This window comes from Pelobates fuscus, chromosome 5, assembly GCF_036172605.1.
Source record: "Pelobates fuscus isolate aPelFus1 chromosome 5, aPelFus1.pri, whole genome shotgun sequence".
In the NCBI taxonomy this organism is placed as follows: Eukaryota; Metazoa; Chordata; class Amphibia; order Anura; family Pelobatidae; genus Pelobates; species Pelobates fuscus.
In genome coordinates, this window is record NC_086321.1 from 38748077 (window position 1) to 38764493 (window position 16417).

At 41.4% G+C, this 16417-nt stretch overlaps 1 protein-coding gene across 1 annotated transcript in view; it reads left to right on the forward strand.

The window, feature by feature from the left end:
- ACOT12 (acyl-CoA thioesterase 12) overlaps positions 1–6015 on the forward strand; it is a 40675-nt gene extending 34660 nt beyond the window's left edge. Inside the window, exons 15-16 of the mRNA XM_063453714.1 lie at positions 2415–2541; positions 4355–6015. Coding sequence (XP_063309784.1) covers positions 2415–2541; positions 4355–4498 — 271 coding nt within the window. The 3' untranslated portion in view covers positions 4499–6015. The remainder of the gene's footprint in view (positions 1–2414; positions 2542–4354) is intronic.
- Positions 6016–16417: the final 10402 nt, after the last annotated feature.

Below are 16417 nucleotides of genomic sequence, written 5' to 3' on the forward strand. Positions count from 1 at the left end.
CTCTCATTTCTCCTCCCTCCCCCCCAGCCCCTCCATGCTCTCATTTCTCCTCCCTCCCCCCCAGCCCCTCCATGCTCTCATTTCTCCTCCCTCCCCCCCCAGCCCCTCCATGCTCTCATTTCTCCTCCCTCCCCCCCAGCCCCTCCATGCTCTCATTTCTCCTCCCTCCCCCCCAGCCCCTCCATGCTCTCATTTCTCCTCCCTCCCCCTCAGCCCCTCCATGCTCTCATTTCTCCTCCCTCAGCCTCTCCATGCTCTCATTTCTCCTCCCTCCCCCTCAGCCCCTCCATGCTCTCATTTCTCCTCCCTCCCCCTCAGCCCCTCCATGCTCTCATTTCTCCTCCCTCCCCCTCAGCCCCTCCATGCTCTCATTTCTCCTCCCTCCCCCTCAGCCCATCCATGCTCTCATTTCTCCTCCCTCCCCCTCAGCCCCTCCATGCTCTCATTCCTCCACTCAGCCTTCCATGCGCTCATTTCTCCTCCTAGCCTTCCATGCGCTCATTTCTCCTCCTCTCCCCCCCCCCCCCCCTCAGCCCCTCCATGCACTTATTTCTCCTCTCCTCTGAGTCCACAGTCCAAGTCCTTGGGGGTCCAATGTAACTGGACATGTAGGTGGGCATGATACTCTGTGACAGCATTCCGTCACACATTTATTCTTATAAGACACGCATGGCCGATTTGCAATTCAAACTAAATTAATGAATAACAAATTGCTTGCAGGACAAAATGTGTACATCCAATTAATAAAAATAAAGCAGCGATGACGGTCTCAACCCATGACCAACTGATGTGGGCTAATATATAAACTGAACGGGGGATGGGAACCTATTGTCCATCCCCTGCCCCACCAATTTGCGGCAGGTGGGGCTGTTAAAATATGAACCCAGAGGGAACCAATGCACCCAACTCTAGCCCCCATCCATGATGTGGGCGTGGGTTCTCCTATAATAACACAAGGGGTAGATGGACATACAACCTCTGTGGCTAGGGGGTCGCACACATTTTTGTTTAAAATTATTATTGAAATAAAACTTTGTCTGCAGGTGTTTAATGCCATTGACTTATTCGTTCTGTTCAGAACTATGATTGTCGTCAAGAAGCTTGTTCTGTTGACTTGTGAATTAAAAACTAAAATTTTAATGAATTTTTTTATGTATTTTTGAGTTTTCAAGGGGAGTACAAACATTTGGTGTGGGTGTGTGTACCATAACAGGGGAAAGGTAAAAAAAAGGTAACAATTTGTCATATGAAGTGGAGTAAATATACAGAGGAGATGTATATCGAACAGTCTATAGTGTAACTTTATACCATGGCGTGGTCTGCATACAGTTGAATTGCCTGTGAACCACTTTTGTACGGGGTTGGGGTTGGGTGAATGCGAGCTGCCCCAAATACCGGGCAGTGCGGGTTGGTTTGTCTGCATTCGGTTAGTGCGTATCGAATATATCCATTAATGGTGACTGCTTTGAGAGCTTGGCGTCCCCTTGTAGGAGTTTGCATGACTGTTTCCATTCGCCTGGTGTCACGAACGCACCCTACTCCAAGAGTGTGCGTGACATAGTTGTGATGGTGAAAAGGCTATTTGTCTTCACTAGACCGGAAATAATGACAAAATCCCTCTTTTTAACGCCACCCACACTTAAACATAATAATATAACTATTACTATCCCACCAAGTATTACTTAGTACAATATTTAAGGAATTATAAAAAATACTAACTAGCTAACTAACTAGACGTGATTCTTAACCAGACAAAGGCAGTACTTAATAAATTAATGTTTATTATGAACAAAGAATAGTCACAGTGCATATAACAATATATGATAAACAAGTTATTTACACCAACAACAGATAAAAACAAAAAGGATAAAATACAGAAGTCCTAATTACTCACTGTAGCAGAATAGCGGTATAATCACGGTATATCCGCTGGTAGTCAGGAAAGAAAACAAGAAAACACAGGCAGCGTAATAATAATCCCCCTTCCCCCAAGGAAGATCACACCCAGTCTGGGAGCCAACTGTCAGCTGACCTCTGTGGGGGGTCCCAGCTTCAAATGATGTAACCCCTGTTGACCTCCGCAATAACATCTCTGCAACCTGTGCCATTTACTACACAAATTACATTAAAAAGATAATATTCCAAGGGTGCAAAAATAAATTATACACCCTTGCCGTGACACCTGGTATAGTAGTTTTGTTACTTGGTGTGCAGTGTTTGGGTGGAGTAACTGGTCTTGCATGTCACTTTGTGCGTAGTTCTTTGTTCTGGGTTTGTTCGCTAGCGCAAGGCCGGTGGTAAGGTGGGCAGCATATAAATTGAATATTTTTGAAGCTAAATATTTCAGAAATAAAACCAATGTTTTAATCTGATGCTCTGGAAATAATTCACGTTTTTATATTTTTCTTTCCCAGAGATCCCTATGTTATAGCCATGAGGAGTGTGACCTTGGCATCGTATCCCCCATCTGCCGAGTATTTGAGGGGCGAGGTCCAGTGCGCAGGTTTTCTAATCTACAGCCTGGGAAAGGATTCCTGCCAGGTGAGTGTCTAAAATGGGTTAAACTAGGAAATCCGAGTGACAGCAAATCAAAGCACTAATTAACCAATACAGCAAATGTCACACATCACCCACATGTATTATCTTATTGTCCGCACTAATAATGAATTCACCAAAGATACAATGATCCAATACAATCTCTGTCCACTTTAACGGTAACCGCGTTCTAACAGAGAACCTGACTATTTGTAAATACTTGTAAGATATTTTAAACATGTTACATGCTTAGAAGTATTCATGTTTATTAATACCCACAGTTATAGGGACACTCCAGGCACCCAGACAATTTCTGCCCATTGGAGTGGTCTGGGTGCCAACTCCCACTACCCTTAACCCTCCAAGTGTAATTATTGCAGGTTTTTATAAACTGCAATAATTACCCTGCAGGATTAACTCCACCTCTAGTGGCTGTCTACTAGACAGCCACTAGAGTGCACTTTTCTGCTCTATAGCACAGAAAATCTGTGCTAGAGCGTCGCTGGATGTCCTTGCGCTGTGTGAGGACCTCCAGCGTCGCTCAATTCCCCATAGGAAAGCATTGAAATGCATTTTCAATGCTTTCCTATGGGGAGCTCTAATGCGCATGTGCGGCATTGCCACGCATGCGCATTAGGTCTCCCCGGCCGGTGGGCGGGATCAGTCTCGCCCACCGGCCGACGTAATGACTGGGAGGAGCGGCGGCGAGAAGAAACCACCGCCGAGGGACATCGGCGGGGTCTCAGGTAAGTGACCAGAAGGGGTTTTCACCCCTTCAGCAACCGGAGATTGGGAGGTGGGAGGGAGAGGGGACCTGCAGTTTCCCTTTAAGAATCTTCATGTGAAAATAAGACTAGTTAAAAAAAACATTTGATGTCCATTATATAGATATAATGATAGAAATTTGTCCTCCCCAACAAAAAGTCCACTGCATTACTTGACTTATTTTCTGGAAACACTGACATATGAGACTGGTCCTGGTATGGCATTAAACAGACATAGAAACATTGTTTCATCTTCTATTCTCTGTATGTTCTCGGGGCTTAAAAAAGAGGCATTAGTAACCATAATATTGGGAATTATTACAAGGGAAGTGAGGGTTCTGCTTTAAATCTCCATCGCAAAATTCAGGCTAAAATACCCAAGCTGTGATTATAGCCAGGTTGGAGAATACTTTTCCAAATCTGTTGTATTAAGCTTCAGTTTTGACATGTCTTTTTCGAGAGTTTTGCAAAAAAAAACTTAAACCTACCAAAATACACTAGAGAACATATGAATAAACTTAGAAGATTAGTACAGTGTCTACAAATGAGGGAAAAAAGCTACTCTCTAGATTTGTAGAGGATGAAAATAACAGATTTCTAAGCAAATGACAACACAACTGAAACCTGCCATTTCTCTTCTTTATATCAACATATTTTAGTACAAGAATATGACTGAGTGACATTACTAGCTGTCCAAGTCTGGACATGTTCTCTCCAATCCAGTCAAGCAAACCTATAGTGGCCCATTAAAGCCGTGGTAACTCCCTTACAACCTAGAAACCCAGGTTTGAATCCCAGAATCCCAGTCAGACCATCTCAACTGTATTTGCCTTTCGGCAAGATACCCAACATCATGTACTGTTGAAGCAGGGAAACCATCTCCTTTCTATAATTGGAAGGCATTGTGGAATATGTTTTTGCTATATAACTAATAATGAATCAAGTGCATTTATACATGTGCTCACTGTCTTTTTTTTGTTCACACTTTGACAAAAGAATAGCAATGTATACCGTACACCTTTCCACAACCATAACATTACTTTTTCTTTCAACAGGTGTGTTACTTAAACCAGCTGACCTCTGGGATAATACCTTATGTGGAAGAGAATCTCACTGGATGGTCCAATTCCATTGAAGACACTGCCTGTGCATGTATCCGATTCCTAGAAACGGCCAAGGTTTACACAACGTTACTCTAGATAAATAATGCACCTTCCCAGAATACATTCTGCACTTTACGGTTTGAAACCTGAGCAAATGGAGCTGAGGGGTTACGTTCATCCAAAGGTGGAATACAGTGGTTAATATTTATAGCTCAGTGACACAGATAACCTAAACTGTCTGTACATAGATACATTGTCTTTTGTAATCATTAAATCCATTAACTTGCTCACGAGGAAGACACTAGTGGCATTTTAAGTTTTACTGCCATGCTAACCTGTAGAAAGTTGTTGGACATTTTTGTTTTGTATGGATGACGTGTATGTTGCTGTTGTAAATAGTAATGCTCTATGGTCTCTGTTTAAGTGAACCTGTCTGTTCTTCTGCATTACTCTCTAGAGAACTTAAAATATATTTTGTGTGGCAGCCAAACTTAGTACCAAATACATGCATCTTCTATCTTGGTTCACTGAAGGTGTTTGATCTCCAGTCCTCAATTGTCCGGAATCAGATTACATGTGGTTCTGACTTAAACATCGCAGGATTAATCAAAACGGTTTAAAAGAAACACAACATTAAATACTGGATTGTTTTCAGTCATTGTGGTCTGTGGTTTAACAAAACTGACCTAAACTGTGTTTTGACTTGTACTGTAGATCCAGACTGTGCCCATCACATTTACAGAATCCCATAACTTTAATCTCACTGCCCACCCCTTATTTTATTTTCTTCTGAGATTTTCTGGAAGTTTAACTTGTGCAGTATAGAGATTATCCCCTCCCTTTCTACTGTACCTTAGTTCAGTCAGTGCCATAGATACGCAATTTCTTCTTTTTTTCTTTTTTTCTCAAAGTTGAGGAAAACTGTAGTTCACTAAAATAATCTCTTATTTGAGAATAAAGGTCTGAAATGGATTTTAAGAATTCATTCATAATCTGTTGCTCTAGTAACCCTTCGTAACTGAGCTCAAAAGCACTTGCCTTTTTGTATTAACGTAATGTTATTTATAGCATGAGATACAAATACAAATCTTTTTGACAGAAAGAGCACAATTCTCTGACAATATTAAATTGTACTGCTTAATTAAGGAAGCCAAAGAATCGTCCACGTCTAATATAACTCTTGTGAGTAAAAAGACAAATATCCCTTTATTAACTGCCAGTGATTCCAGTACTGTCCCACTCCCAACCATTCTTAGCAATTGACCAGGTAATTGTACATTTGTTGCAGATTCTGAAAATGGTGACATTCTCCCCAAATCACCATTGTGCTTCTAATCTAAGCATTGTTTGTTTCAATGCATTTTCTGTCTGTTAGAGGATCGCGCATTACATCACTAATTCCACTGAAATGCCACTGGTTAAAGAGAAAATTTCACCAACTTGACACATTTTGAAGCAGGCAAAACAGGATTGTTAGATTGTCTTAATATGAACAATTCAATAAAAGAAATGAGACCTTTCGGAAATAATATTGAAGTATTTCTACATGTCTTTCTTAATGTTTTTGAATGTATCCTGTAGTGCAAATATTGTCGGCTTTCTGTTCAGATATAATGTAAAAAAAAAAAAAAACTTTCATTAAAAAAAAAACACGTACTGTACAATGTTGTCATGTTATATATAGGTTTACTTCAATATATTGTCAAGTATTCCTGTCCTTTCTGAATTGAACACCAATTGGAGACAGATGTGGTTTAAAAGTAAATCCTCTATATCAGGCTGTACAAAGTATATTCTGGACATGCAATATTATCAATCAGACGGTGCCATTTATTATAGTATTTTGCCCATCGCCATGTGAAGCAAAAATAAAAGCTTATAGAATACAAATCTTCTCGTCACGAATTGGCCCAGGGTTGCTAAACACTGATTGAACATTTATCTAGAAAGCATATTTGAAATGTATTGACTATGGCACTAGATGCACTACGTGATTCCGATTTCACTTTATATTCAGTATCAATATTCAATAAAGTCAGAATTCAAATAAAATTTCCCAAAATAGCCGAACTATGAATAACTGAATAACCCTGTTAAAAATCGTAACCCTTTAGCAACTTCACTACCAAGTAATTGTTCTTTAAAAATAGCATAACATGTATTTGAAACCACACCTTCAGTGGCCATTACTCACACAGCCACTAGAGATACTTCCTGACACAACTGAGATTAGGCATAGAAAATTAACTTTCCCCATATAGATGCATTGAGTCAGTACATCTCTTTGAGGAGATGCTGACTGGCACAGTGAGGTGTTTTGTTGTGCATCCGTGGTGGCCTCAAAATGCTTTTCTATGGATTGGCTGAGATCATAAAGTTACAGGTTTGTATTCCTGACACTATTGTGTTCCTATACGTTCTTTAGGGGGTCTGCAGTGTCCCTTTAATCTGGATGTCCCTTTAAATTTATTTAGCTTTGATAAGCTTATCCCATATAAAACGTACATTTAAAGCACCAACATATCTTTTATGCATTTAATAGCTTTTGCTAAAAAATCTTTTTTTTTTTTTTTTTTTATGACCAGTTTTATATTGTTTTTGCAACAAGAAAAATCATTATTTTCCATCTTAATACTGCCTTCAATGGGGTATTGTTGATTTTAAGCCAACGGCTTTTTGCAAGTTGAATGTTGGCAAAGGAATTTATTATCTCAAACTCATACTCTGAATGGAATGGAGACTGTGTGCAGAGAGAGCTTTGACTTCTGTTGATCAGCCCTTCCTGTCAACACTTGGAAACATGCAGTGCCAGATTACACACGCTTAAAGGATCACTATAGTGCCAGGAAAACATACTCCTTTTCCTGGCACTATAGTGCCCTGAGGGTGCCCCCACCCTCAGGGTCCCCCTCCCGCTGGGTTTCTCTGAAACTGCTATGTTTATTAAAAAAAGGGTTAAACCTAGCTGGACCTGGCACCCAGACCACTTCATTAAGCTGAAGTGGTCTGGGTGCCTATAATGGTCCTTTAATAGCTCAGACTCCATAAACCAGAATTTATTTATTTATAAAATATTTTACCAGGAAAGATACATTGAGATTTCTCTGGATTTCATTTATGTCCTGGGTCCACAAATCATTGCATTGTTACAATAAAATACAAAAACATTATTAATACACAATATATACAAAATTTAGCATAGAACAGGTAGGAAATATATAATCAGCCATGACAGGTGCTTTCTGTTTTGAGATATGTAGAGAGGGATCTCTTATAGGACTTTAGGCTTAGGGAAGATTTTAAATTGTGCGGGAGGTCGTTCCACAATTGCGGTGCTCTGTAGGAAAAGGAGGATCGAGACGCTTTCTTTTTGTATTGAGGTAGACTAACTAAAGTGCTGGTACTGGATCGGAGGTTATAGAAGGAACAGCCGGAGAGAGCATTCTGCTCAGGTAGTGGGGGAGCTTCCCAGAAAAGCTCTTAAACACAAGGCTGGAAAGATAAAGGGTGCGTCTGGATTCCAGCGACAGCCAGTTTAGTTCTTTTAGCATGTCACAATGGTGAGTCCTGTAATTACATTGTAGCACAAATCGGCAGAACGAGTAATACAATGTATTGAGTTTATTAATGTGGGATTGCGATGCAGATGCATATACTGCATCCCCATAATGATTGAATAAGATGTAAGGTATGGAGATATGCCCAAAATTAAAGGAAAAACATAGGGTCAGGAACACAAACATTCCTGACCTTTATGGTATTAAAACCACCATTTAGGTTTCTTGCCTTCTCTTAGCCCCCTTAAAAGGTAAGAAAACGTACCTCATTTCCACTCTGCCTGCGCTGGGTCTGCCCCGATCTGCTTCCTTGGCTGACATTGGAATTGATGATTTTCACCAATCTAATGCTTTCCCTTAGGAAATGCATTGGATTGTCTGAGGTCAAGGATGCAGGGTGGGGGCGGCCTCTCCTCATAGGGATGCATTTAATCAATGCATTTCTACAAGGAAAGTTCAGTGTCTCTGTGCAGAGGGTGGTGACTAAGAATGCCAGTCACACTGTGAAGCATTGCTCCAGGAAGCACCTCTAGTAGCCATCTGTGGAGTGCTGTTGGAGGTGTCCCTAGGGAGCAATGTAAACCCTGCCTTTTCTCAGAGGTTGGAACAGTGTGTAGGGACTAATTACATAGTGTCACATTGGTGTAGTGATGTAATATATTCCTAGCATCAGGTGTTCATACACTTTGAGCTATCGCATGTAAGTTGTGAGCATGCTAACAAAGAACCCTTGCATGTACAGATCACTGTATAAGTGTGCTGAAATGCTGTAACCGAAACCTAAACGCAAAGATTAAAGGGACACTGTAGGCACCCAGACCACTTCAGCACATTTAAGTTGTCTTGGTGCAATGTTCCATGTCCCTTAACCCTGCTATAGTAATTATTGCAGTTATTGAGAAACTGCTATAGGTTACTATCCAGTCTAACAGACGGCCACTAGAGGGCTTCCTGGTTTGAAGCGGACCTTAGGTCTGTTATCTGACGCTGGAGATCCTCACGATCTGCATGAGGATCTCCAGCGTCAGATTTTTTCCCCATAGGAAAGCATTATTCAATGCCATGGTGGGGGCCATGGGGAGCAGTGTGGGCGGAGCCTGACCCAGTGCCGAGGGACATGGGCGCTGGATTCAGGTGAGTGACTGAAGGTTTTTTTTTTCTTTCCTGGCACTATAGAATCCCTTTAAACCCATATCTCCATATTGTACCTATTTTTAGGATGCACAGTCCCTATTTTGGGAACAAATCCAGGTTTTATTTTTTTCTCTTTCTCTATCTTAAAGAGACACTCCAGGCACCCAGACCACTTCTGCCCATTGGAGTGGTCTGGGTGCCAACTCCCACTGCCCTTAACCCTGCAACTGTAAATATTGCAGTTTTCATAATCATCGGGGGGGATTTTAACTGCATCATAGATGATAAAATAGATAGGAATAGAACCAAGTCCGTTCACACAGACGGCAAGCAAAGAACAGGTCTATCAATGATGCAGACTATTTTGGCAAAAAACTGTTTATACGATGCCTGGAGAACGTCTAATCCAGAAGCGAGAGATTACACGTTTTTTTCAAATGTTCATCAGACATACACTAGAATTGATTACTTTTTGGTAAAATCTGAAATTTTGGAGCGAGTTAAGAAGGTGACAATTGGACCTATAACATGGTCCGACCATGCACCTGTAAGTTTAGTCATAAAAAAATAATCCTGAATATAAATGTAGAGACGAATGGAGACTAAATGAAAATTTACTAAAATCAGAAACTAATGTAGAAGAACTGCGCACTCAGACTAGAGAATTTTTTGAAATTAACGATACAGGGGATGTCTCCAATGCCATGCTATGGTGTACTTTTAAATCATATATGAGAGGATGCCTCATAAAAATGGGCGCTATTATAAAAAAAAAAGAAAGGAAAAGAGCTCAACGAGCTTTATATTGATCTGGCAAAACAAGAACGCTTACATAAACTTACCATAGATTATAAAATTTTGGAGGCTATTAAAGAGATCAGGGGAAAAATATTAGTAAGAACTCAAGAAAAGATTAACAAAGCTATGTTAACTCTAAAACAGAGATGGTATTATGGAAACAATAAAACAGGGAAAAGTCTTTCAAATAAATAAAAAAATAAAAATAAACTTCAATCTATAAACTATATAACAGTTGGAAGTAAAAAAATGTTTTCTCCAACTCAAATAGCCAAAGCATTTGAAGACTATTCTAAAAGCCTATACAATATAAAATTTAATGAGTTATCTGAGGGCGAAACAAAACAGTTTCTGGATAAATTGAGCTTACCAACAATATCTTTGGAGAAATTGAGCCAACTAAATGCCCCCTTTTCTATTCAGGAGATTAGTAATACCATCAAAGCACTAACAGCAGGTAAAGCACCAGGCCCAGATGGCTTCTCTTCAATCTTTTATAAAAAATTAAGTGATATAATTTCTCCATATATATTAAGAACATTTGAAGATTTTGCTAATCATAAAGCCATTCCAACGGAATTACTTCAGGCCTCTATAATACCAATCCCTAAGATAGACAAGGACCCTACGTACACTTCGAATTATAGACCAATTTCTCTTATCAATTTGGATATCAAAGTTTACTCTAGAATTTTGGCCGATAGACTAAAACAAATCATACCTAACATTGTACATTTAGATCAGAGCGGGTTTGTAGAGGGTAGGGGCACATCTGATAACATTAGGAAATTACTGAATGTCCTATATCATGCAGACCAAAGTTTGTCTCCTTTTGCTGTGGTTACCCTCGATGCCGAGAAGGCCTTCGACCGGGTTAACTGGAAGTACATGGAAGAAGTACTGAGGGCCTTCGGCATCGAGGGTTTCTTTAAGGAGTGCACAATGGCGCTATATAAGGATCCTCAAGCCAAAGTATCAGGATACATGTTTCAATCAAACTGGTTCCCTATTAGAAATGGGACGCGACAGGGATGCCCATTGGCACCCCTGTTATATATCCTTTCCATAGAACCGTTGGCAGCCGCGATTAGACAGAACGAAGACATCAGCGGGCTAAAAGTGAATAAGATGGAGAACAAAATTGCATTATATGCAGATGATGTTTTATTGACCCTTGCAGATCCTATTAGATCTATCCCAGCCGTATTTCGGCTTATTAACGTGTTTGGTAAACACTCAGGTTATAAAATAAATATAAAGAAAACACAAATCCTGATAAAAGGCCTAAGTGGACCAGGCGTAGACAAACTCAAAAAATATTTTAAATGCGACTGGGAAGTAAGGAACATAAAATATTTAGGGGTAAAACTAGCTCTAGATTATAGAGAAACTGGAGAACTTAATTATACTGATATTGCCATCCACTTTAGGAACATCTTAAAAAATTGGAAGGGATTGGAACTTTCTTGGTTGGGTAGGATTGAAGCAGTAAACTTCTATCTCCTTCCCAAGTTGACATTTTTATTTAGTAATCTCCCGTTGAGGGTGTCATGCCAGACGATACGCGGTCTTCAAAGGCAATTATCAAATTATATTTGGCAAGATAGGAGACCTAGAGTCTCATTGGAAATATTACAGAGAGACTGGAAAGAAGCGGGGATTTGTTTCCCAGACATACAGAAACTATATATGAACAATATGGTAGCACACCTAATTAAGTGCGACAATTTTACAATGGCTAGACCAAATTGGTTAGATATTGAAAAATCAGATCTCGGTGATATTGAACCTCTATCGCTCTGGTGGTGCGACAGTGAATTTCTTTTTTGTTAATCTTTCTTTTATTGAGGCATGAATTATGGGGGGTACAGAATGAAGAAAAAGGGGTTTACGTTCTTATACAGGTTGGGAACATAGTGAAACAACATCTCCTTCGCATAACAGCCTCGGTTTTTTATATTTTTTAAATTAAGCGTTACAGAAGATTAGCAACAAGTTTAATGTAATAATAGTCATACTGGTGTTCCTGTTCAATATGCCTTAACAAGTTAAATGTAATAATACTCATGCTTGTGTTCAAGTTTAATATGCCTGAACAAGTTTAACGTAATAGTAATCGTGCTTGTGATCATGTTTAATAAGCCTTAACAAGTTAAACGTGTTAATAGTCATGCTCGTGTTCATGGTTAATACGCCTCTTAGCTAGGATAGTTATGAGTTAGTATCGATCAGAGAGGCTAGGCAGTCACTGCTAGCAGTAAACCAGCTGGAGTGTACACCCGTTTGTTGTAGTTAATATCAATGCCTATTCTGGTAGACTATAAGAGGGTATACAAGGTTTATGCACTTTGGTTTGCAGTTTTGGCTATATGCAATTAGCTGACATTACGTACCCTGAACCATTAGGCAGGAGCTATATGTGCTAGGTAGCGGGAGACAGGTTAAAATGAAAATAATAATGTTACAGTCCAGTTTGAGACATGTATGCTTATGAAAGCTTTCAGTCAGTCCGGCAACAGCAGTAAGTAGGGAGATATGGTTGGTAGCGAGCTGCAGCTGTTCATCCCTTTCGTTTTCCGGCAGACCAGTGTGTGGGTTGAAGATTGTCCTTGCCGCATTACGGGTGATGGTGTGAGAGGCTTCCCGGCTCTAGGCTGCTGTGCATCGTCTTGCCCCAAGGTCGGTCGTTGCTGGGGTCTGGTGCTGTTGCACTCGGTTCCTCTGGCAGTCTCTGTGGGCGGGTGGTGCTGTGCCATGCTCCCTGTAGTGGCGTCTCAGCTTTCGAGGGCCGCTTGTCTTCGGCCTGAGGCCTGTGTGGGTGCTCGCGCCCTCCGCCATTGGACCCATCTACAGGTCCGTGGGCCCAGGGTTCCACCAGGTTCCAGGCTTCTCCCTGGGTGTATGGCCGGCTGTGGGGGGAATTCCCCAATGTGAGCGCCCGGCTCAGATGAAGAGTGAGCGGGCCTCCCGATTGCTATGTCCACATGGGTGGCAGTTGGTTCGTATCTTTAGTATAGGAGTGAGTGGCTGCTCGTATGCCAGTGGCAAGGTTGCCTGTTCCGTGCACCTGGACGTCGCCATTTTGTGTGCGGGTCCCGGGCTACATGTCGGCGGTTGCATGGAGAGCTGTACGGTCAGGTTCAGGGTAGTGTAGTTTAGTTTGGACCGGGATCACCCCCCCGGTCCAGTGGGGGGGGAAACAGGGCCGGGTCCGCAGATTATCGTTTTGTGTCAGGCTCCGTCGGGCGGGATAGCGTTGCGGCGGCCGTCCGCTTCACTCACCGCCAGCATGGGATCCGCCTGTTACAGCAGGCCTCATCCTCCGAGGGACTAAAACCCCGAGGGCAAGCCTCTCCTCAGCTCGGGCAGCCCGATTCCGTTGAGGGTCACAGTTAGTCTCGGATATTTCTCCCCAAAATTCTCGTTTTATAGGCTATTTGTGGATCATCTTGCAGGAGCCGAGCTGTCCTGCGACCGCTCAGCTCGGCGGCCCGGCCCCGCCCCCGACAGTGAATTTCTAAAAAATATAAGATCTAGCAATCCGATGAATAATACAATCATTTATATCGTTAAGCACTTGAAAAAGAAATACGGAACAAAACACATATCACTAAATGCCCCATTAACAAGCCTAAAACTTTATATAAAGTATATAAATATCCAAGAATTGGAAAATTGTGGAGTAGTAAGAATAGCGGAACTTTTAAATAATAATAAAATGTTGCCATTTCCAATATTACAATCCAAATATAACCTCCCTTCGAAGGAAATTTTTAACTATTTAAGAATAAAATCCTTCACTATGGGAAAAGATTTTTCGGAAATTTCTCTAATTGACCAGTTTGTAGAATTTCATTATAAAAAAAAAATTGCTTCCAGATATAATCAATTCGTAAGAAGTCAAAGGCAAATAGACAAAGCGCCAGCAATGAATAAATGGGAGCAAGAACTTCATTTTTCATCCTCGGTTGAGGACTGGTTGTTGGGTTTACAAGCAGTAAAAAGATATATACATGGGGTGAATATACAGGAAGTGTACTTCAAACTAGTATACCGTTGGTACCTGGTGCCTACTCGCCTTCATAGATTTCAACCCACACTCCTACCAGATTGTTGGAGATGTGGTAGGGAGTTAGGTTCATTCTCCCACATCTGGTGGGACTGTGAGGAGCTGAAACCTATGAAATGAATCCTAGCGGAATTGGTAGACTTTATGTTCGAGGTTCGGACTGTGATCACGCCTCAAATGTTTTTGTTTCATTTAGATTTACCAAAAAGCAACATAAGACTAAAAATTCTTATGATTCATATCTGTATGGCAATAAAAATAGTTATGGCCAGAAATTGGAGAAATATGGGCGCGTTAAATTGGCAGGATATATGTACACAGATTGATTACCAACACAGCATGGAAGCTGGGATAGCCCTAAACAAGATATCTAGAGAAAAATATAACGAAGTCTGGGTCCCTTGGGTTAGATTTATTAATCATAAAACTCAAACCCCCCCCACCCCCCCATATAGATAGCTACCCGCAGACAGTAGAGAAAATGGGATGTATGGATAAGATGTAATGCACGGTATGTTTGTACGGCTGTAGATACAGCAGAATACTGGTAGATGTTTATTAGAAGCACGGCCCTACTGTTCTTTATAATTATTATCCTATTGTAAAGTAACTTTTTGTACTGTGTTTAAAATTTATAGTTGAAAGCTGTATCTGTACTTGAATGAATTTTTTTAAAAATGAAAATAAAGATTTATATATATAAAAAACAAAACAAAACACAAGGCTGGAAAGATAAAGGGTGCGTCTGGATTCCAGCGACAGCCAGTTTAGTTCTTTTAGCATGTCACAATGGTGAGTCCTGTAATTACATTGTAGCACAAATCGGCAGAACGAGTAATACAATGTATTGAGTTTATTAATGTGGGATTGCGATGCAGATGCATATACTGCATCCCCATAATGATTGAATAAGATGTAAGGTATGGAGATATGCCCAAAATTAAAGGAAAAACATAGGGTCAGGAACACAAACATTCCTGACCTTTATGGTATTAAAACCACCATTTAGGTTTCTTGCCTTCTCTTAGCCCCCTTAAAAGGTAAGAAAACGTACCTCATTTCCACTCTGTCTGCGCTGGGTCTGCCCCGATCTGCTTCCTTGGCTGACATTGGAATTGATGATTTTCACCAATCTAATGCTTTCCCTTAGGAAATGCATTGGATTGTCTGAGGTCAAGGATGCAGGGTGGGGGCGGCCTCTCCTCATAGGGATGCATTTAATCAATGCATTTCTACAAGGAAAGTTCAGTGTCTCTGTGCAGAGGGTGGTGACTAAGAATGCCAGTCACACTGTGAAGCATTGCTCCAGGAAGCACCTCTAGTAGCCATCTGTGGAGTGGCTGTTGGAGGTGTCCCTAGGGAGCAATGTAAACCCTGCCTTTTCTCAGAGGTTGGAACAGTGTGTAGGGACTAATTACATAGTGTCACATTGGTGTAGTGATGTAATATATTCCTAGCATCAGGTGTTCATACACTTTGAGCTATCGCATGTAAGTTGTGAGCATGCTAACAAAGAACCCTTGCATGTACAGATCACTGTATAAGTGTGCTGAAATGCTGTAACCGAAACCTAAACGCAAAGATTAAAGGGACACTGTAGGCACCCAGACCACTTCAGCACATTTAAGTTGTCTTGGTGCAATGTTCCATGTCCCTTAACCCTGCTATAGTAATTATTGCAGTTATTGAGAAACTGCTATAGGTTACTATCCAGTCTAACAGACGGCCACTAGAGGGCTTCCTGGTTTGAAGCGGACCTTAGGTCTGTTATCTGACGCTGGAGATCCTCACGATCTGCATGAGGATCTCCAGCGTCAGATTTTTTCCCCATAGGAAAGCATTATTCAATGCCATGGTGGGGGCCATGGGGAGCAGTGTGGGCGGAGCCTGACCCAGTGCCGAGGGACATGGGCGCTGGATTCAGGTGAGTGACTGAAGGTTTTTTTTTTCTTTCCTGGCACTATAGAATCCCTTTAAACCCATATCTCCATATTGTACCTATTTAGGATGCACAGTCCCTATTTTGGGAACAAATCCAGGTTTTATTTTTTTCTCTTTCTCTATCTTAAAGAGACACTCCAGGCACCCAGACCACTTCTGCCCATTGGAGTGGTCTGGGTGCCAACTCCCACTGCCCTTAACCCTGCAACTGTAAATATTGCAGTTTTCATAAACTGCAATATTTACCTTGCAGGGTTAACTCCTCCTCTAGTGGCTGTCTACTCGATTTTCTGTGCTATAGCATCGCTGGACGTCCTCACGCAATTTTCAATGCTTTCCTATGGGGAGGTCTAATGCGCGCATTAGGTCCGCACATGCGCATTAGGTCTCCCCCGTCACCCGCCGCGCATGTACAATAGGTCTCCCCCACCGGATGACGTCGGCGGGGGAGGAGTGTGGACGGACCCTGAACTAGCGCCAAGGGACATCGACGCTGGATACAGGTAAGTCACTAAA